The 23,532-nt window shown below is 39.8% G+C and overlaps 1 protein-coding gene across 1 annotated transcript in view; it reads right to left on the bottom strand.

Annotated features, from left to right (window-relative positions):
- The window catches only part of Patj (PATJ crumbs cell polarity complex component), a 325,946-nt gene that overhangs the window by 256,648 nt on the left and 45,766 nt on the right, over positions 1–23,532 (bottom strand). Inside the window, exons 11-14 of the mRNA XM_036177074.1 lie at positions 21,720–21,861; positions 19,196–19,336; positions 15,627–15,715; positions 11,867–11,923 (exon numbers count right to left, since the gene is read on the bottom strand). Coding sequence (XP_036032967.1) covers positions 11,867–11,923; positions 15,627–15,715; positions 19,196–19,336; positions 21,720–21,861 — 429 coding nt within the window. The remainder of the gene's footprint in view (positions 1–11,866; positions 11,924–15,626; positions 15,716–19,195; positions 19,337–21,719; positions 21,862–23,532) is intronic.

Genomic DNA, 23,532 nt, shown 5'->3' with positions numbered 1-23,532 from the left:
TGCCCAAGCTCAAATATGGTAAATACTACATTATGTTTTACATTCTTTGTATCAAGTCTGGTCATCTGCACACCAAGGCCATCTCTAATTATTCTAGATAAGATAGTAGAGCATCCCCAGCGTGGCTTTTCCCTGTTGTCTATGACCCCTTCATCCCTCAACTGCTGCCTTCCTGGTCTGTTCTAAGCATCCAGAGTTGCATAGGACTTGCTCCAGTCTCTGCCTGGAGCTCACTTCCATCCAACGATGGCCATGCAGACAATGGGACGTGGCAAGCAGTTCACTTGACTAATGGTTTACAATAGGCACAAGGGACTTTTGGTGCCACGCTAGCTTCTGAAAAAGAATTACTCTTCACCACCAAGCACTGGACTTTTCTGGCACCCTACGTGAAGAGCTGGGCTGGCTTTACTACTCTCCCTCCGGGGGCTTATGTCTCATTACTACCACTCTCTTGTGTGGTCACTATCAAATGATGTCTACTGAAGTAGGAGCTGGGTCACTTCCTTCGTTCATTCAGCAGAGGTGAGCCAAGACTCTCAGGGAAATGCTTCTGTAAGAAGTGTCCCAACCAATTCCTGGGCCATGCCTTCCTTTCCTTTGTGAGTCACACACACATCATGATACACAGTGGTATCTCTTAGAGACCATCTCCCGTAGGGTGCTGGAGCTATCTTGCACAAGATCATGAAAGCAGTTTGCTCAATTTCCAGAAATTCTGAAAGGCAGCTGTCAAATGTAGCCTTGAAATTATGCTGTATAAAGTTGCAATTAAATCATATTAAAAATAAATGTAGTATGTACTCAAAGTCATAACTTCCTAGTTATTTATTAGATTGTATTATTTTATTTCCCTGAAGTGATGTGTATCTGTAAGACATAAATGTTTCAGCACCTCAGAGAATACCCATCAGGTGGACAATTGAGGCAAAGTAGCAGATGAAGCGGTAGGTTTGTCTAGTTGCCAAGTACAGCTGGGACAGGTCCTGGCCCTGTGGAGGAGTCTGTGTGACAATAAAGTGATACTTGTGAGCTGCTTTCCAACTCAGTCATCATGATGCCATTTGGCAGCTTAGAGCTGGCCAGGACAGAGTATGTATGCCACAGGTATCAGTAAATGCTACAAACTGGGGTGTTTTCATTCTCTTTCTAGGGGCAAGAAACTATTAGATCACCAATCTACCACAGTTCTAGGTTATAAGTTGTATATTGCATGTAAGGCATTGAGCAACAAATGCAAGGTGGATGAAAGGAAACAGCCTTGGCCTTCAGAACCAACATCCACTGTGGCAGAAAGACAGCAATGTCTGAGTGAACAATCAACCAGCCAACAGGAAGCATGATTAAAATGAGCCTACACAGTAAAGAATGAAACCAAGTATGACTGCTAGTGATAAGCAAGTGTGTACCAATCCCAGTAAGTGCTACAAGGAGATGTTCTGGGTCTTAACATAGGAACACAGTGGTGGAGATCAGTTTGTAAAACTGGCCAGACAGGCGCAGAGAGAAAGAGGCCTGTGAGGTGATACTTGAAAGATAAAATGTGTTAGCTCTATGAATAGTCTGCTGGGGCCTCTTGTGGAAGGTGAACAGACGGGGTAACTATTACATCTTGTATGTGAGCAAATGAGTAGATGGTGTGATGATTGTTTCTATATGGAAACAACTACCCAAATTACATTACACATATAAAAAAAAACTGCTGTCCATATGCACAGAGTTACTACATACCTGTCAAAGGTAAAAGGATAAAAAAGATAAAATAATCTCCCTTCCAGCCCCTCCAACTGTTGATCTAGCCAACTAGTGGATTCCACCCCCCACCTCCATGGAACACTGAAGACAAGAACAGGAGAGGATCAGGGCAGACTTTACTCATGGCATCCCTGGCTCTCCACATACAGGACTGAGCCCTTTAAAGCTATTTTTTTTTCAAGTATCTATAAATGCCATATGCTCTCTAGAAAACTTAATCTGCAAACAAAATACATGCTTCATCTTCAATCACGATGAACCAGAAATGATGTTTACGAAATCTGTCAATCTGGGGGAAGCCTACCTAATATTAGTTCTGAATCTAAATGGAGTGCAGCTGGGTTTCTGGGATGACATGTTCCGTTGCTGCAGTCTTCTCTGCAGGAGCAGAACTGTTTAATTACCTGTCCCATCTGCATTTAGCAGCCAAACAAATCAACCATTTCATCTGTCTTTTAGTTGTCCACCCCTTCAGTACACTGAGTTCTTTGGGAGAGCAGAAAGTGCTAAAATGACAGAAGTGGGTACAGCAGATGACTGACGGCTTCACACACATTCCTGTTTACCATGCTTTTTTGCTTGTTCAATATGCATTTCCTGGGTCCTACTGAAATTGACAAAGTTAATAGCAGTGGAGTTCTCTTGATCATGTCATGGCAGGTAAAGGGTATGAATAAGGAAATGTATCTGAGGAAGGTGTGACCAATACGTGTATTGTCAATGTTAAAATGATGAAGGAAATGGAGATTGAAAGCTGGAGCCAAAGTAGAGAAGCCTGTCATGAAGTAAACTACAACACATGCATTTGGTAAAAGCTTGACTTTCAGGATCTTAAAACAAGATATCAAAACAGTCCATTGGAAATATATATGTTATTGCTCCAGGGGAGAAAAACTTTTGGAAAGGACTGCTCCAAGGAGGTGTCAATGGGGTGAGGGAAGATATTTCCAAAACAACATTGAATTCAAAACACAATAGAACAGAAGGAACTCGGGGTTGGGTCTCATCATATGTATACACACACTAAATGAAAGTATTAAAACCCACTGATGCTCAAAAGTAGGAAGTTACTAAATTTATTATGAACAAAAAACATTCCAAGATGAAGGCTACATATCTTCAAGAAGGAAGATGCGCTTCATTCTCTTAGAAGTCATGCAATTAACCAATCCAATAAAGCAGCACTTATTCAGTATTTACTTATCTCTTACCTTCTACAATTTTAATTTTGAACATTCAGAAATATGTACTATGTTAAAAATACTCACAACTTACTCATCCAAGGATGCCATCTGTTACTGTAGGTGCCATCTGGGTTACCTGCCTGGCCTACATGATGTCTGAATTTTAATCCCTGACCTAACACTGTATTTGACTCTCTCCCACCTTTGATCACAAAATTTCTTCTGTCTAGAATATCCAGTTTATCTTTTCCAAATCCACTCTTCAAAATATAGTACAAATGGCATCCTCCCAATAAGCATTTTCCATCTGTCTTAAGGAAGTACCATCTCCTTCCTTGAGGATGCATTAAGCATTTTAACAATACTTCCAGAGTCATTCTCAACACAGCAAGAAAAAGATGAGATTAAAATTTCTTCTAGGAGGGGAGAAAGAGATGCTCATTAATTAAGAACACAGGCTGTTTTTACAGCAGATCCAGGTTTGGTTCCCAGAACCCACATGGTGGCTAACAAGCATCTATAACTCCTGTTCCAGGGGATCCAATGCCCTCCTCTGGCCTCCAAAAGGACTATGGGCATATGGTGCACAGACATACATGTAGGCAAAACACTCATACACAAAATAAAATTTAGCTTAAATTTTTGAAAATTTTGAAAAACTTAAAGAAAAATATCTTCTCTATAATCTCAAGACTTGGAAGGCAGAAACAGGAGTATTCCAAGTTTGAGGACTGTCTGAAACACAGAATTTGAGACCAACCCGAGCTACATAGTTGAGAGTGGCGCTAGAAGGAGTTGGGGGAGGGGTAAATAGGATCAAAATACATTCATTGTATGAAATTTCTAAAGATTAATAAGGATTTTATTTTTTAAAAACAGAAAAGAGAAAGTTATAGGCTTGGAATACAATAACCCTGGGTGTGCTTACTAATTCTTCCACTCACTGTTACATGTGCATTTTAGAGGGTTTGGGTGGTGGTGGTTTTGTTGTTTTGTTTTTGAGAAAGGATATCATGAATCGTGAGCTGGTCTCTAACTTCTGCCTCTAACTCCTATGTGCTGGAATTACAGGCATCACCGTCACAGCCTTCCATGTGGTGCTAGGAACTAAATCCAGGGCTTTGTGAATGCTAGGCAAACAGCTGACCAACAGAGCTATACTCCTACCTCTTTTGTTTTTTCAGGGTTTTATTTTATTTTACTTTATTTTCTGAGACGTCTTAGTAGGCAGGCCAGGATGGCCTAACTCATAATTCTCCTTCCTCTGACTTCCAAATGAGAATATTACAGGAGTGTGCCAGTTCAACTGGCTTGCAAATAAACTTTGGAAAGCTATTTTACCTATCAGATGCTCAATTTCCCCATATAAATAATGAGAAAAGCATGCTGGCAACCAGAGAAACAACTATGAAAGCAGAGACCTGCCCCTGGTGACAACATGGTAGTACAACTGCAGCCCATAAAGAGCCCAGAATATTTACCATCTTCAAAATGTGTTTGCTCCTTACAGAGGAACAGGACAACCACATGGTCATTGGCTCAGGAAATATATTCAAGAGAGAATAAAGGGAATTTGTTCATCTGTCCTGTCCAAGCTCGAGAACAAGACCTGCTCTTTCTGTTTCTCATACCCGAGGTATTATTGGTGCTCACTCATATTACACTGGACAGCCAGTAGAAAGTCATGAGGCTAATGTTTTCATCTTAACAGTAAACATTTGCCAAGAAAGCCATTGCTAAAAGTGCAGTATCCTCAGATACGGGAAAACCATGCTGGTGTTATGATTTACGGCTTCCTAGAAGCAGAGGAGCTAATGTTCAAGCCACTGCAAAGAGCATCTACCTCAGAGGAAAACCTTATCTATTATCACAAGCTGCCACATGTAAAGATCTTGAATCTCCCAAGGTTTGCTGTAGGGAGGTAATCACCTAAAGAAAGCTTATGGCCTTGAAACCTAATCCTTCTAAGGGAACTGCAGGCTAGAAGAACCTGGACCCCTGTTTCAAACCTTCCACCACGGCCCCTAGTATCTTGGACAAAGTCCACACCTACCACCCTCACTAACCTCAGTTAACATTTTCCCATGGCTAAGTTTGACCCAGATCCACTGAGACGTCTTTTGTTCCTCCCACATGCTAGTCCTCTGCCTCAGCAGGGCTGTTGCTGGGTTCCCAGCCTGCCACATTCTTCTTTTCAAGACCAAGTTCAGGGGCATTCCCTAACTCCCTGTCTACAAAGTGGCCTTTTCTAAATTGGCTGACCACATGGAGGAGAAAATTGATGTCACTAGAGAGAATAAATAATGGGTGCCAATTAGAGGACAAGGAAGTGCCACCACACTAGGGTAACTAGAGTAAATAATTAGAGACTTTTTAAAAAAGCCAATGGAGGGACTGGAGAGATGGCACATACTGCTCTTGCAGAGGATTGGAGTCCAGTTCCCAGCACCCACATGGCTGGTCACAACCATCTGTCCCAGGGGAACCAACACCTTCTTCTAGGCTATACAGGCTCCAGCACAGATATGGTGCACAGAAACTCATCCAGATATACATACACACACACATGTAAAATGAATGTAAAAATAGCTACAGGAAAGGAGTGAAGATTCCCAACACACAGAAATGAAAATATGTGAGAAATGTCAAATATTTTGATTTGATCATTATATATTGTATACATATACACCCTAGAAATAAAAATATTAAATATCATTTGAAAAAAATACAACTTGGAAAGTGAAAAGAACAAATTATTCTTGTGAAAAAAAAAAAAAAACCAAGGAAAATAATTGCTTTCACAAAGAAAGACAAACAAGATGATGTTGGAAAACTGTACATATCATTTCAATTTCCCTAACCCTGATGTTTATTCTAAGTCTTAGGACATATGTTCCATGGAAAAAATTTGTTGTAGAATATTATTTTAAGATGTGTTATATTTGTTTATGCTGTGGAACATTTGTTTAATGATGCAAAGATGTGTTGCACTCTTTTCTGCTACATTTGTTGAACTCTGTGAAGCTGTGTTACTCTGCCTGTCTAAAACACCTGATGGGCTAATAAAGAGCTGAATAACCAATAGTGAGGCAGGAGAAAGGGTAGGCAGGGCTGGCAGGCAGAAAGAATTAACAGGAAAAATCTGGGAGGAAAAAAAAAAAAAAAGAGCAAGAGAACAAGGAGAGGAGGATGTCAGGAGCCAGCCACCCAGCCAGTCATGGATTAAGAGTGAAAGTAAGATTACAGAAGCAAGAAAATGAAAAAACCCAGAGATAATAGGTAGATGGGATAATTAAAGTTAAGAAAAGCTGGCAAGAAATAAGCCAAGATAAGGTCATGCATTTATAATTAAGAATAAGCCTCCGCGTATGGTTTATTTGGGAGCTGGGTGGAGGACTCCCCAAAAGAGCAAAAACAAAAAACAAAAAACAAAAAAAAAAAAACACAAAAATTAAACTTTTTTTTACAGCTGAAAAGTAAATTTTATTAAAATACAAATGGCAGAGTGGCAGTGGCAATTGGAAACAGACAGGGTAGCACTGTAAGATGCATCTCACATCCTTCGCTTGCTACGCAATGCATATTTGACAACTCAGGTTCTTCTCATTCCCGATAACCTAGTCATTCCCCAGATGTTTATTTAACCCAGCATAACCCAGCATAACCAGCATAACCAGCAGTGAGTTTCATTATGGCACTGAATTTCTTTCTTCTTTTCTTCTTTGATCTCCCTATATATCCTAGCTTGACCTGGAACTTAAGGCAATCTTCTTGCCTCAGTCTCCCAGCGCTGTGTTACCCTCCCCAGCTCATTATGGTATTTTCAAATATACAACACTGTACTGACTTCCTACTTAGCTCATCCTTCATGTCCCTTTAAAAATCAATAAATTAAATCTTTGAAAGAATAATAATAAAATAACCAAGTAGACTTACCCAGTTCTGTTCACGTTATTTCTTCACTTGCAAAGGTTCTCTGGGTCCACAAAGCCCTATCAAATGGTCCTCTGCCTGTCTACTCCAGTGCCCTGTCCAAGCCCAGATTCTGAGCTCCATGGGATCAGAGAGCTATGCATTTCTACCCACAAATGGTAACACAGATTCTGGCAAACAGTGGAGATGCTACTGTAGATGTTTCAGGAATGAGTGACTGCACACCAAGCTGCAGTCTGTCACTGTTATTATCCAGCTGTATACCTTTTGTTCAACTTATACAGCCTCCCATAACCTCACCTGTGGAATGGGTTTTAATTGACTCATTAAAATCTTCTCTAGACACTGAAGAGAGAAAAAATGAAAAGGTGCTAACTTACGACACAAATATCCAATTATAAGTGGATTTTATTTTGTTTTGTTTTTTGAAACAGGGTTTCTCTGAGTAGCCCTGGCTGTCCTGAAACTGGCTCTGTAGACCAGCCTGGCCTTGCACTCAGAGATCACCTCTTAAAAGCTGAGATTAAAGGCAAGCAGCACACCTGCTTATAAGTGCATTTTTTTACAAGCTATGGTGGGTGTTGGCGTGATGGATCACTAGTTAGGAACACTTGGTTATCTTCACAGTATCTAAGTTCAGTTCTCAGGACCCACAGCAGATGGCTCATGAGTACCTGTAACTCCAAGAATCCAATGCCTCTTCTTGCTTCCACAAGCACTAAACACTTGTGCACATACATACACACATGCGCGTACACGCACACACAAACACACACACACACACACACACACACACACACACACACACACAAATCTTAAAAGGGGATTTTTTGGGGGTTCTTTTGTCCATTTGGGGGCCTGCCACCAAGCTCCAAGATAAATCACTCTTGGAGGCTTATTCTTACTTATAAACATCCAGCCTTAGCTTGGCTTATTTCCTGACTACTTTTCTTATTTTTAATAATTTAGTCCTGGCTGGCCTTGAACTCGTGATCTTCCTGCCTCCGCCTCCTTCAGCAAATCCTACCAGCATGCACCACCACAACCAGCCTTGACTACTTTTCTTAATTTTAAATTATTCCATTCTCTTACTTCTGTAAATCTTACTCTTACTCTGTTGCTGGCTGGCCCCTGGGTCCTCCTCCTTCTCTGGCTCCTTCCTTTTCATCTCTCCTCCATCTCTTCTCTTCCTCCTCCTTCTCCTCCCCCTCCTCCTCCTCCTCAGATTTCTCCCTCTACTATTCTCACTGCCTGCCAGCTCTGCCTATCTTTTCTCCTGCCTTGCTGTTGGCCGTTCAGTTCTTTATTAGTCAATCAGGTGTTTTAGACAGGCACTGTTGTAGCTGGAGTTTTTCTCTCCAGCTCCCACCAAGCCCCCGCAGTCCCACAGCCCATTTATAAAATAATCACTCAGATGCTTATGTTACTTATAAACTGTATGGCTGTGGGAGTTTTTTTTTTTTAATCTACTTCTTTTATCTTAAATTAATTCATGGCTTACCGGTACCTTACATCTTCCTTGTCATGGCAGCGACTGGCATTGTCTCTCTGCCTCAGCCTTCCTGTTCCCAGAATTCTCTTTTCTGTTTGTCCCGCCTATACTTCCTGACTACTGGCCAATCAGTATTTTACTTATTAACCAATCAGAGTTAACATACAGACCATCCCACAGCATGTGGGTTCCCCTACATACAGTAACACAGCTTCACAGAGTTAAACAAATGCAACATAAACAAAAGTAACACACCTTAAAATAATACTGTACAATAGGTTATAAGCCAGTAACTTAAAGAAAAATATCCTATGAACCTTAATAATTTAAAAATCAGTACAGATAAACAAATACAAATGTTAGGTGGAAAGTACACATCTTTTTGGGTCATACATATTAAACGGTGTCATACATATTAAACGAACAGATAAGTATACTGACTGCAAATACACAAACACACACAAAAAACAGAGAAACGTGAAGAAACTAATGCAATCTGGGTTGCCTTTTTTCTTCCACTGTGGGGGAAAACTGCTACTACAAAAACAATCTCAAATTAATAACTAAATGCTTTAAAAACAGCATATAAGGGAAAGAGCTTTTGAAAGATTGTATTCGAAAAGTTCTGGATGCATGTACCTAAGAGAGAAAACCATCAATTATCACTGAGCTGTACTGCTGTGGATATTGCTCTTTATAAATAAAATGCTGATTGGCCAGTAGCCAGGCAGGAAGCATAGGCAGGACAAGCAGAGAAGAGAATTCTGGGAAGTGAAGGCTGGGGAAGAGAGATACTGCCAGCTGCCGCCATGACAAGCAAGATGTAAGGTACTGGTAAGCTACGAGCCATGTGGCAACTTATAGACTAACAGAAATGGGTAAATTTAAGGTATAGGAACTAGACAGCAAGAAGCCTGCCACAGCCATACAGTTTGTAAGCAATATAAGTTTCTGTGTGTTTACTTGGTTGGGTCTGAGCGACTGTGGGCCTGGTGGGTGAGAGAGATTTGTCCTGACTGTGGGCCAGGCAGGAAAACTCTAGCTACACTGTACTAATGAAGACATATGTTAGATTTATTTACATTTCATCCCCAGCACCACATGCCTTAGTTTTCATATATGTTGCAAGGAAAATTAGGCTGATAGGTTCATGTTTGAAATTGCCCTCTAAAATGTCATCTCCTAAACCCAGAACATGTGTGCATGAAATCGGAGCTACTTAGGAAGCAGAAGCAGGAAAACACAGAATTCCATAGCAGTATTGACAAGATGGCAAGAACTTGTCACAGTGATGACAATTGTGAGGGCTCTTAAATGTCACTATATCCTTTTTTTTTTTTTTTTTTTAAGATTCATTTATTTATTATGTATACAGTGTTCTGTCTGCATGTATGACTGCAAGCCAGAAGAGGGCACCAGATCTCAGTACAGATGGTTGTGAGCATGTGGTTGCTGGGATTTGAACTCAGGACCTCTGAAAGAGCAATCAGTGCTGTTAACCTCTGAGCTACCTCTCCAACCCAACTGTTACCATCTTTAAGAAGCCTTTCCTGTCTAAAGCTCCTAGCCATTTTTTTTTTCTCCTAGATCTACCTAGGCCTAATAGTCTCAGGTCACACGTCATCTTTAGTAAAGGACTTATTTCTTTCACCAACACAGCAATGTAAAGATCATCTTCTGATCTCTTCTAGAACCCCACTGTATGTCACAGCACATGGCAGAGCAGATATCAACATCTGATGAATGAAGAGCTGAATGTATGGGTAGCATTTTAGAACCTGGTTCTCAAGATCAAAATGCTCATCTTTTCATACCAGTCACTGGACACAACTCTACATGGCACAGAGGCGGAGCAGGCAAGAAGGTAGATTTAGGTTGGTAGCAGAAAACAAAGGAATGAGGGCATGAGAATACCATCTGCCTGCACAATCAGATTCTTCAAATGTACACAAAGCATGCTTTGTGTCCCCTTTTGCTTGTTAGGAAGTACGATACTGGCCCAGTGCTTTTCATCATGGGAACAGATAACAAAAGGAAAGCTGTGATGAACTGAGCCAGGTCCAAGGCACATTTTAAAGCCAAAGGGGTGTCCAAAGATTTTCAGCTATGTGGGAGGCTTAAAGCTAGTTAGAAAAACTCTCAAAAGTAAAGTAACTACTGAACTTAGACGGATTATTACATTTTCTACTCCCCTCCTGAATGAAATATCTCCCGACTTATTTAGGTGGATTTATTAATCAACAACTGCTGTCAGAAAGATGACATTGTAAATAATTTACAACTAGCTGTAAAGAGCAGTGTTGATTTTACATTGTAGATCTGAGGAGAGCTTGGTCAGCCAGCCAACATGGCCTCCATGAGGAAGTGACTTAAAATGCAGATGAGTTAGGAAGAAAAGAAATATTCTCCACTATCAGCCTTGAGAAACCAAGCCCAAGCCAGCAAGACAGCTCAGCAAAAGGTGCTTGCTCACATGCCTGTTGACATGAGTTCAATCCTCAGTTCCCACAAGGTGGCAGGAGAGAATCAGATCTGGAAAGTCATCCACTGATCTCTGTACTATGGCATGAGGTGCGTGCATGCCTGTGCGTGCGTGCGGGCGGGCGTGCGTGCGTGCGTGCGTGTGTGTGTGTGTGTGTGTGTGTGTGTATAGCATATCTGCTGGAACAGCAGCAAGTGTTCTTAAACAATGACCCAGTTCTCCAGCCCCCAAAGAACTCATTTTGAACACCGCATATAAATGCAGAGTCTAAGTTGGGCTCAGTTTCTGGGTTCATGTAGGAGTACAATAGTGTTTTCGAAACTCTCTGGGCAAGAAAAATCTTTCCTTTTCTATTATTTATTGAGAAAACCACTCAAAGGGCTTCTCTACTTTTTAATTGCCTTGGGTTCTGGTTATCTAGAATAGAAACTACAAATTGATCTATAAGAAAAGACAGTAAGAGTATGGGGGAAAAAAATCTGTCCAAGTTACATGACTGCATGTTCTCGACAGCAATAAAGATTAACTCAAACCGTTTAAGAATAACGAACACAAGTCAACCATATTTTTTGTCCTTGAACATCCAAACATCATGCTTTTCAAAGCCTGTCCCTGGTCCCAGTTACAGAAAAACCTTCTCCAAAAGGCTCCTTGCAATACCACTCACCTGTCACCTTCACGATGACTGTGGCAGAGTCAAACCTGAGTTTTTCGGCTTCTGGAAAGGGTGTACGGATTCCATTCTTCCCAGCTTTATCTAACCACTCCTATCTTTTACAGCTGAGAGCTTACCTCACTTATGGAAAATATCTACGACTAAATTCTGGAGACTTTAGGCCATGCCACTCAGTTTCTTCATCAAGAATATATAAAAAGCTTGGGGTTGGGGATTTAGCTCAGTGATAGAGCGCTTGCCTAGCAAGCTAAAGGCTCTAGGTTCGATCCTCAGCTCCAAAGGAAAAAAAAAGAAAGCTCATCACAACAATAAAACACAGCAGTATTTTAAAGCTAAGTGCTTACCTTTGAATACTTCTGTAGCTCCTCATCATCTGCAATCTGTGTGTCCAGAGTAGCTACCTACATTTACAAGAAAAATGTTTCCATATCTATATGGGCATAATTTCATTTCCTCCTACTTTCTGATATATCAGGAACCTAGCACATTGATAACTCATCTGAAAATATCCAGTATTTCTAAAATCCATAAGTATAGTACATATCAATACATTTGATTTTTTTTATTCTCTACACTAATCTCTTCATCCTAAATTTTGCAGCAGTTGAACTGAAGGTGACATATAATTTGACTTCTTGCCCTCCCTCTGCATGGGCTGTATTTTATTAACAACTTACAGATGCAAGTCATCAGTAAAGTACTTTTCCTTGCAAGAAATTCATTTCTAAACATATCTACCAATAAAACTCAGACTAATATCTGAACAACACATACACATCCATCTTTTGGTATTGAGAGGTTGCTCAAGTTTTCATGAAGGTATACTATGTGTATACACAGACATCAGCTCTAAACTACTTATGATACGTAATACAAGGAAAATGCTACATAAATATGCCATAACATATTGTTTAGGAATGATGATATAAAAACAAGATTGTACCTGTATAGTTCTGATGAAAATTTCCCGCAAATGTGTTTAAATTACAGTGACAATGTGGAATCTATAAACATGGAGCCAAATATCAAGGTCTAACTATACCAACTTTAAATTCTATGATCATCCAAATTTTCATAAAATCTTCATTATATTAGATTTGTAAAAATTTTACTCTTGGTTCATCAAGATGGCTCACCAGGGGGCTGGACACATAATTCAGCATTTAAGAACACTGGCTGCATTTCCAGAAGACCTGAGTTTGATTCCTAGACCCCCACAGTGGCTCACAACCCTCCATAATTCCAGTTCTAAGGAGTCTGACACCATCCTCTGGCCTCTGTGGGCACCAAGCATACAGGTGGTGCACATACATATATACTTAGTCAGGCACTTACACAGAAAATAAAGTAAATATGTTTTAAATGACTCGGCAGGTAAAAGCTTTTGCTGTACAGGCCTAACGACCCTTCAAATAAACCCAAAAGTGGAAGAAAACTGACTCCTGGAAGTTGTCCTCGGATCTCCACATGCACACCAGGCCACATGCACACCCATATCCTATGCAAAATCACAGTATATATATTTTAAAAAATTGTAGCCTAGCTCTAGGGAGGAAGAGGCAGGTAGCTCTGAATTTGAGGCCAGCCTGGTCTAGAGTGAGTTCCAGGCCAGCCAGGGCTACACAGAGAAATCCTGCCTCAAAAATAAACAAAAACAAAAACAAAAAATGTTACTCTTAGCCAGGCATAGTGGCACACACCTTTAATCCCAACACTCAGGAGGCTGAGGCAGGCAGATCTCTGTGGGTTTGAGGCCAGCCTGGTCTACAAAGAGAATTCTAGGACAGTCAGAGCTACACAGTGAGACCCTATTATGGGAGGGGGGATTTATTTCTATTCTTTTTTTTTTTTTTTAACTCTTGACAAAACTGAGAGCATTGTCATTTTAAAACTTCAAACTCAGGTCTTAAACTCTGTAAGTTAGTTATGTGGACATGCATTAGAAGATAGTGTGGCAAGAGGATCAGGAATTCAAGTTCAGCCTCAACTACAGTTTTAGGCTAACCGGAGCTACATAAGACCTGGTCTCAAATCAGTAGACCCTCCTCCACAGAAAACAAGCAAACAAAAAATATCAGATTAGTAGAACTCTGGAAGAAAGTGCAATAAGGAACAGTGGAATGTAAGCATCCATTTACTCATCTGCCTTAGCAGGCTTCAACCTTGTATCCCTATAACTTTAAAGGAATCACTGTAAAGACTCTTTCCTGGCTGGATGGAGGTGGTGTGTGCCTTTAATCCCAGCGCTCGGGAGGCAGAGCCAACCTGGTCTAGAGAGCGAAATCCAGGACAGGCATTAAAACTACACAAAGAAACCCTGTCTCGAAAAGCCCCTCCCCCCCAAAAAAATCTCTCTCCTGTTTTCAGCCTCTACTTCAACATGTGATGTACAAAAATCTGCGCCTTTAATCTCAGCACTCAGGAGGCAGAGGCGGGCGGATCTTTGCGAGTTCAAGGCCAGCCTGTTCTACTGAGCGAGATCCAGGAAAGGCGCAAAGCTACACAGAGAAACCTTGTCTCAAAAACAACAAAAACAAAAACAAAAAATCTGATAAGTAGATAATAAATCTTGAACAAACACCACACACACACCCCTCCATCACAGAGCTTTATTCCCCAATATGGCTGTTAGTGGAAAGCTATAGTGGGTAGCCATCCTAGCCTTGGCCTGGAAGTTCCAACCCCCACTGAGGCTTCGGTAATGGTCACGCCCACAAGGCAGGGCTGAGGGAGGAAGCTGAAGATCGAGAGGAGAGGTCTCTCTTGGTTCTGGGATCCTGGACGCTGGAGGTAGACCGAGCAGAGTTCTCCAGAGAACACCGCCGGACTGCGCCATACCTTTGCCAGACCCTGCAACCTATCCCTTCATTTGTAAGTTACCCCACAAAATAAACCTCCCATGAAACTACGTGGAGTGGCCTTAATAATTTCACCAATAGAAAGCTTGCCTAGAATGCATGCAGGCAGCCCTGAGTTTGAGCTATCATAAATCAGGCATGATAGTTCACGTCTGTAATCCCACAACTGAGGAGGTGGAAGCAGGAAGAACATAATTTCCAGGTCTTCCTTAGCTATATGAGGGCAGCTTGGGCTACATGAGACCCTGCTTCAAAAAAGTGAAAATAAAAATCCTATCATATAACTAACTGGTGAGCCACATACTCTCTGAACATACACATGAGAACGTGTGACTTTCTAGGTAGCTGCCTTGTGACAGGACTCTATGAACCAGAGACCCAGCAGTTACAAGAACTAGCATGCAGGCCCAGAATGAACAGCAAAGTGACCACGTGATTCATCTTAAGGACACTAAAGCTGCTCTGGTGACAGTGGCCAGACATTCAAACACAAAATACACTGTCAGGCATTAATGACAACCCAGTATTAATGACCATATACATAAGAATGTGTCAGGGCTACATAACAAGACCTTGTTTCAAAAAAGAAAATTTGAAAGACAACAGATATTTATTGCCATGTTTGATGAACACCAATGAGATTTTTCTAACACAGCTTTCTGCTTTCATGTGGATTCACTGGGGAAATGTAACCAATCCTTTACTGGCCAAATCTAATAACAGGTGAAAGGAAGCCTAATGGCCTGCTGGCACCATAAACTCATACCTCACCTAAATTACTTCCTGTTCTTCTAAATACATTTCATAATCATTCTTTCATTTTTCTCATAAAACTGTAAGATTCTTTGTGAAACATAGGACTAATATCCACAGCCCTTTCAGTGTACAATAAAACAAACAGATCATAAAAGCAATCATAAAGATGCCAGCCATTTTAAGCAGCTGATTCAAGTTATAAATTCAAAGGCCAGCTTTCACCCTAATGTTCTTCTGCCTATTGTTGACCTAAATGGCTTCACCATGAACTGAGTGTCTGTTAATTGTAACTGAAGTTTGTGCACAGTCCTTAATTGTTCTTACAGCTTAAAACGCTTTAAAAATTGATTGATTGCACTAATAGGAAAGACAGGAAGAAAACAATAGAAGCAGCCTGTATCTTCTTTGACTCTCCCATGTCATTTGAAATTACAGTGTTAGGAGTGTAACATGAAATGAAACTTTCTATTAAAATATTTTTTTAACATACCATTACTTCATAATCTGGGCCCAGTAGATTTTCCCATCTGGATTTCAGCTCATTTTCTGTAGAGCCTGGGACTTTCTCTGGATATATATCTACAAGAAAAAGAATGTTGAAGCTGCTATGAGCCAAACATACTTAACAAATTCTTTAATAACAGCTCAGCTTCAGCAGGAAAGGGAGAAATGAGTAAAAAGGAAAAACGTATTCATTTAAATCTACCTGGTAATGTAAACCAAAGTGACTCAGGAGAATAATACAAAATGTAAAGCCACCTGGGACAAACTTGTTCAGGAATACTTTAAAGGTAAGGGGAAGTGATTAATTACAAGTGAAACTTGAATATTATAGTTTCTATGTAGATATCTCACTTATTTGGCTCTGTTTTATTTGTAGGTCTTATACAAATTTGATTTCAATGTAAATCTTTTCAAAGTACCACCATTCCACCTCTCCACTGGAATTAGTGTGTATGGAGCTAGCATTGTAATCAACAAGCTATGTGACACACGACAGCCAGGCTTCCACACGCCAGAATGGACAGAAAGGCTGCAAGCTGAATTTCTTCAGGTAGAAACTTTAATTTTACACCAGTCTTTTGCTTCTGTTTAATTATCAGGATATTTTTACCTTTTCAATGCTCTTGATTTAATGGTGTTATTATCACACAGGTGAGAGCATTTTAAAAGCAGACATATTTAAAGTGTCAGGCCTACCCTCTGTATAATCTTCCCCAGACTCTCAGAATCTGAAGAATGCCTGACAGATAAAAGTCAAAGTACTAAAACTATCATTTGGACTTACATCGGTACTAATATAGAGGATAAAAAGGTTGTACGTTTTTTTAAGTTAAGTTCCTCATTTCTGCTATAAGATCAGACATGTCACAGAACACTTATCACAAGTGACATAACCATCTGCCTACCATCAAATGTAACACGCAGCATCAGCTCTTTTCATCTCCAGAGCAGCTCACTTTGGCTGCAAAGAACGTTTAATTACATACTACAAATCATTAAGTTAAATAGGCTAACTTCAGAATCAGAGACTAAGACTAATGAACACTAAAGAACTTAAATTACTCCATTTACAAAAGAACATCCAGGAAATAACTATATTCACTGATATGCTAGATTACATTTAGGGGCAGCTAATCAAAGATACTATTAAAATAAGTATTAAAATCGTTTGGGTGGCATGTATTCCAGTGAATATTTCCTTAAGAACCTCTGAGTTCTTACAAATTCTTTTCTTTCTTTCTTCCTTTTTAAAAAATTTATTAGTGTGGGGTAGAGGGGAGGAGGGAGAGTCTACAAGCTGCAGCACATATGTGGACATCAGAGAACTACTTGTATGAAGCTGGCTTTCTCCTTCTGCCTTACATGGGTTCTGGGAATCACTTTGGGTTTTGAGGCTTACTGCAAGTGCCTATACCCACTAAACCATCTTTCCAGCCCCTTTACCAAATTCTTTAAGAGTGTCAACAATTTGCCTGTTCAGTGTCTTCCAGGTGCAGTTTCATGTCTGCTAAAAGAATCTGAACAAAATCTACAACATATTGAGAGAATTCTAAGTTTACAAACATGGTAGTCAGATGGCAGAAAGTTCATCCAAGTAAAAGAAGATGCTGATGATTTAATTCCCTTGGGACTGTTTTACCTTCCAGGTACCCAATGAAAGCACAGACAGCTATGTATTTTAAAGCACAGCTCAAAGGACTAAGGGCCAGAGGAAGGCAGTTAATATATTTGCAGCAGCAACAACAGCAGGGAAAAAAAAAAAAAAGCTGTACAAGGGGATGACACAAGAGTAACAAGATTATCTTAAGCAACCATCATGCAGGTGAGACAGAGACTAACCCGTCAGAGCAGCCAGAAGAGGCAGGCAAACTTGCAAACTGAAATTATACTCATACATGAAGGAAAAAAAATACAGTGAAACTTATTTTTAAAACATGCGCACTGGGGTTGGGGATTTAGCTCAGTGGTAGAGCACTTGCCTAGCAAGCGCAAGACCTGGGGTTCGATCATTAGCTCCAAAACAAAACAAAAAACCATGAGCACATGCTGGGTGTGGTGGTGTACACCTTTAACCCCATCACTCTGAAGGCAGCAACAGGGAGATCTCTGTGCATGAAGCCAGTCTGTGATTTGCATTGCAAATTCCAGGCTTCCAGGGCTACATAGTAAGACCCCATCTCAAAACAAAAATAAATAAATAAATAAAAATTTTTTGGAATTAACAACAACCAAAAAAGGCATGGGTACAGTATAGGGAAGTTGAGATGGGAGCACTGTGAGTTCTAGGCTAGCCTGAGCTATACAGTAATAAATTTTCTCAAAAACAAACAAAATAATGACAACAGCAATGAGACACCATATTTCTAAAACTATTTCTTTTTTTAAAAGATTTATTTATTTATTATGTACACAGAAGAGGGCGCCAAATCTCATTGCAGATAGTTGTGAGCCACCATGTGGGTGCTGGGAATTGAACTCAGGGCCTCTGGACCTCTGGAAGAGCAATTGGTGGCTCTTAACCTCTGAGTCATCTATCCAGCCCTCTAAAACTATTTCTAATTTCAAATGTATTTGATTTTCACCTAGTTTTTTGATATCCATCTGAGATCAACTAAATTAAAATAGTAACAGTTAACTGCACTCTAGTTAGATCCAAAAGTGAATGGGGGTGGCTCCTAACCTTGACCTTGAGTGAGACATTATTAATATCTTCCTTTGAGCTACCTTTCCTAACATACAAAGAGCCCAAGGCCCGCTTCTCTGGACCACGGATGGGGTTAAATCTTTTCAGGAGTTTTCCTTAGCTGGCAAAGCACCTCTGCAGAAGGAACGAGCTATACTCAGCATGTCTGCAAACAGGAGTCCTGCTAACAGCTGAAGTGACAAACACAATGTAAAAGGTCAAAGTTGGAAACAATTTGAAAACTTTAATATAAATATATAGCAGCCTGTCATTTGATACAACTTCATGTTAACTTTTATGAAGAGGAAACACTTCTACATATAAACAGACAGCTACAATATTTAGATATAAATACAACTGCAGCACACAAGAATACATAGTAATTAAAATGCTACATAGTTATTGCATACTAATAAATATGCATTTGAAGCACAATTAAACAAAGATTAAACAAAAATACACTTGGTACTCTACTGCCAAACGTGTTGATCATATTAAGATTATAGTCAAAACACCCCATTTTATAAAAATTTAGGGGTGAGACTGGTGGTAGTACTAGGGACTGAACCTAGGGCCTCACATATGCTAGGCTAGCACTCTACCATGGTGGCACATCCCTAGCAAAATACCCCCCCTTAAATCTCTTAGACCCTCTACAGCATGACTTCCATCAGATAGAGACTGCTTTTACACAGGGCTCTAGTTGCTCCCTGGTTATTCGGATACTTGTAGCTTTACAAAGTTCTTGGTGTAATACTACTGCCTTTATTTCATAGGTCTGAGTCCGATGCCACAGATGCCACACCATATTAACTATAGAGGAAGAAGGATTAATAAACAAAAACGTCGAAGTACTCCAAAGAAAAGGCTACCTGGTTTTTCTAAGTCTTGTTCGCTGTTCTTTTTTAGATTATCCAGGCTTTCTCCAATTTCCTCTGCTTCCATACCCAAATTAGTTTCTGTTTCCACGGATCCAGTTAGGGCTGGTACTTTAGGTAGTTCTGCAACAGTTCCTAAAACAAGAATTGCTGGCTTGAATCACTAGTCCTATGGCGGGTAGCACATTCATATAAGCTTATTTCACTCCCATTCACAAATTTGCAGGACCTCAATGAAGCTGATTCCTTTAGTACTAAAGTTTTTGGTGAATTAACTAATTAATACTAAAAAAATAGTTTGACAGTATTCAAAGAGGGAGGAAGTACAGAAAATGAAGGTGAGAAGCAGGTTAAGTCCATGACAAAACAGCGATAGATTTCTTACAATATAGCTTTAGGAAAAAAAGAAACAAAGAAAAAGAAACCAACACCAAAGAGAGGGCTGTATGCTCTTGCTGCGGTGGATAGCAAGCATTCTTATCCTTTTACCACAGAGCAATATCCCTGACACCACCAACTGAGAAATCATATACGTACCAAGTATTTGATATTAGATATTAATACTACTTTTCTTTGCTGGGATAACAGTATGATTGTTTAAGAAAAGATCTATATTTCCATGACGCCTACACCACTCATTCTAAAATGGTTCAGAAGAAATATGGGGAGATGGCACCTGTCAGGTCTAAGTGGAAGGTGACTGGGTTTTCATTCTGTTCTGTTCATGTTTCTATATGCTTGAAATGTTTTAACAACAAAGAGCTCAAACATACAATCAATTAAACTCCTATGACTATAACATGAGACTTTAAAACCACTCAAATAGTATTTTTTAGATCATTAATCAACTAATGTCATAAATAAATGCATATACATAATACTAGGATAAAAAATGTCAATCATTAATTGAAGCATTATTTATTTACAATAACCAAGACACTTCAGTGAACACTTAGTACAAATACATAAATAAACTGTATATATACAAAAATAATAAATATTATTGATTCTTTAAAAAGGAAATCTAATCCACTGTTAGAGCCTGGATGAGCCTGGAGGACACTATGTGAAGTAAAATTGGCTCACTAGAGAATGAAAAACACTGCATGGCTCTACCCATTTGAGTTTTCTGCATAGTCAAACTCAAAGAAACAGTAAAAAGGCAGCTGCCAAGGAGAGGAGACTGACTTTAATGACACGAAGTTTTAATCACAGAGGATGGGGAAGTTCCACAGATAGGCTAGTCAATAATGTGCACAAAGTTACCAACAGAGAATCTCTTTTATTACTGATAAGGTCTCACTATGTAGCCTTTGCTGGTCTAGAATTTGGTATGTAGACCAGGCTAGCCTTGAAGTCATAGTCATCCATCTGCCTTTCTGAGTGCTGAAATAGAAGGCATGGCCACCACACCCAGTGTGAAGGTGAGTCTAGGGTGCCAAGTTGATGGACTTTTGTAGTTGATATATTGTGGTGATATTCGTGCTGAAATGTGGTGAGATTTTATTTGTATGTTAATAAATAAAGTTTGCCTGGAGATCAGAGGAAATAGCAAGCCATTAACACAAGTCAGGCAGGGATAGCACACACCCTTAATCTAATCACTTGGCAGGCAGGGTCTCTGTGTGTACAAGGACACACTAGGGAACAGCCAAGTGTGGTGACACACGCCTTTTATCCCAGTACCAACCATAGAGACCTGGAGGTCTGTACAGACAAGCAGTAACAAGGAAGTGAGATAGCTTGGCTAAGAGCCAATGAGATGCATGCAAACAAAAACACTTATACAACCAAAGTAATAGAATAATTTTTTAAATTATAAAATCCCAATCAGAGCTCCTGAGTAAGCAGAGGAATACAGTCATGTACCATGTGACCTTTAATAACACAGCACAGTGTGATTGTATGTATGCCACAAAGACCCAAATACTGGCCAGGAAGATGATTTAGCCAGTAAAGGGATTTGCTGCCAAGACAGATGACCTTAGTTCAATCTCCAGAGCTCATATGATAGAGAGAAAACTGTCTCCCAAAAGAAACCCTCTGATATCCAAAAAATTGTATATTTTTTCCACACTGAACACTGCTATTTTATAAACTTATTGACAAAAGTATTACTTTTAATAAAAAAGTTCTTGATAAAAATTTGTTTTTATTTTTTCACCATACTTCAAAAGACAAATCAAGAGATAACTAAAGTAAAACACATCATAAGAGCAATCTAGGATCTGAAGCTTGAGAAATGCCAAAGTGTAAGTAAATGAAGGTCCTGGATCAAGAGTGATTTCCATCTCCCTTTAGAGGCGCTCTGGGCTTGCTGAAGCAGTGCTTGCCTCCTGTCACTGGGTTGGTGCACTGCAGGAGGCCAGGGAAACGACTGCAAAAGAGACAGGTTGGCTCACCTCTCCATCACTGCATTACACAAGATAAGGGACATTTCCTACTCAACCTCCCAGACATACCTTTGTCATTCTTCCAAACTCAACTCCATGAAGAGAGGGGTGGGAGCATTAATTACCTCTGTCTGAAGGCTGTTCAAATGGAGAATCCGATGAAGATGTTTTCCTGCGAACTAGGGTAAGCTGCACCACCTGCCCTGCATTTCGTAATACTTCAACAACATCCTGGTTGGCAAAACCCTGAATATTCACACCGTCCACCTAGGACATCAGGAGACAGAATAGGGTTTAAGTAAACTATCACCATTTTTGTCTTGTTTTTTGAAAGAAGGTCTTACTATGTAGCGCAGAGAAATTAACTCAGTACATAGTCCAAGATGGCCTCAGATTCACAGTGTTTTTCTTGCCTCCACCTCTTGAAAGCTGGAATTAGAGGCATCTGAGTCATCATGCCTATCAACTACTTCCATTTTTGATTTTGGCAGTGCTGAATAAAATGGGGTAACTAATTTTACTTCCCAAATACTTCATATTAGACTGGAAAGTATTTTTGAATAAAAATTAAAAACTAGTTTTGCTGAGAAATTCACATGCAAATAAGAAAATAAATTCAAACTTATATTCTTAAATCACATATTTTAAATATCAGTCTGACAGAGGCAAAAGGCTTTACTGTCTAATGATAAAATTTTTTTAAATTAAAAAGCTATAAAATCTGGTTAATTGTTACAGTTTTCAAATGTACCTAAAAGATTCATTACCAACACTGAAGAGCTATTCCTAAGTAGCATCACTGCATGATATTTTCCAAAGAAACACACTGATTTCACACCATTGAGTCTTCTAGTGTTCTGAGAAATGTATGTGTGAAAGCCTGGCAGGCCAGCCCACTGTTTTAGACTTCCTCTTAACTACTCAAAGCATGCAATGCTTCTGCTGGCCTCCAGACCCCAAACACCATCAAAGCATTTGATAAACTTTAAGGTCAAAGCCAGTATTCATGAAAGGTGCTTCCTTTGATGAACTCTAATCACATCACCCATCATCTGACACTATGTAACTCAGTGTTATATGTACAATGCGAACAGATAGCAAAGCGTGTAGACATATATTTACTTCTACTAAAAGGGGAGACTAGCCAGGCAGTGGTGACGCACATCTTTAATCCAGCACTCAGGAGGTAGAAGCAGATGGATCCTGACTTAGAGGCCAGCCTGGTCTACAGAGCGAGTTCCAGGACAGCCAGGGCTGCACAGAGAAACCCTGTCTCAAAAAACCAAAAAAAGAGGAAAAAGGGGAGGGGGGAAGACATATAATTTTACTAGCAAAAAGTTATATTCTCAAATATACAAAGTATTTCCATTTTTTATGTACTCGAAATTAGTTAGAAAAAGCAGCAACAAGAACTGGTAAATGGATTATATACTATTTCAAATAGGTGAATATCTAAAGATTTGGGAGGGGGTTGGTTTTTCAAGACAGGGTTTTTCTGTGTAGCCCTGGCTGTCCTGGAACTTGCCCTGTGGACCAGGCTGGGCTTGAACTCACAGAGATCCGTGCTGAGATTAAAGGCATGTGCAACCACTCTGTGGTACATACAGACTCTTAAAAAGTATTTCCTAGAGGATATAAAAACATCTTTCAGATACAATTCAATGCATACATTTATTTAAGTAAATGTGCAATTTTTCCTACTAATATGTTTAGTGGAATGTTTCCTCTTTGATTGGAATAAATCATATTTAGAGCCTAAAATCCTAAGAGCCTGAATCAATGAGATTTCACTGCACTAGTAAAGCTAATTTTTTAAAATCTTGTGAGCATGACATGGTGGAGGATGTCTGTAATCCCAGCACTTGAGAGGCAGAGGCAGGTAGATCTCTAAATTCCAGGAAAGCCAGGTCTACAAGCTCAGGGCCAATGCTATATAGT

This window comes from Onychomys torridus, chromosome 2 (assembly GCF_903995425.1).
Source record: "Onychomys torridus chromosome 2, mOncTor1.1, whole genome shotgun sequence".
Classification (NCBI taxonomy): domain Eukaryota; kingdom Metazoa; phylum Chordata; class Mammalia; order Rodentia; family Cricetidae; genus Onychomys; species Onychomys torridus.
This window is presented reverse-complemented; position numbering and strand designations above follow the sequence as displayed.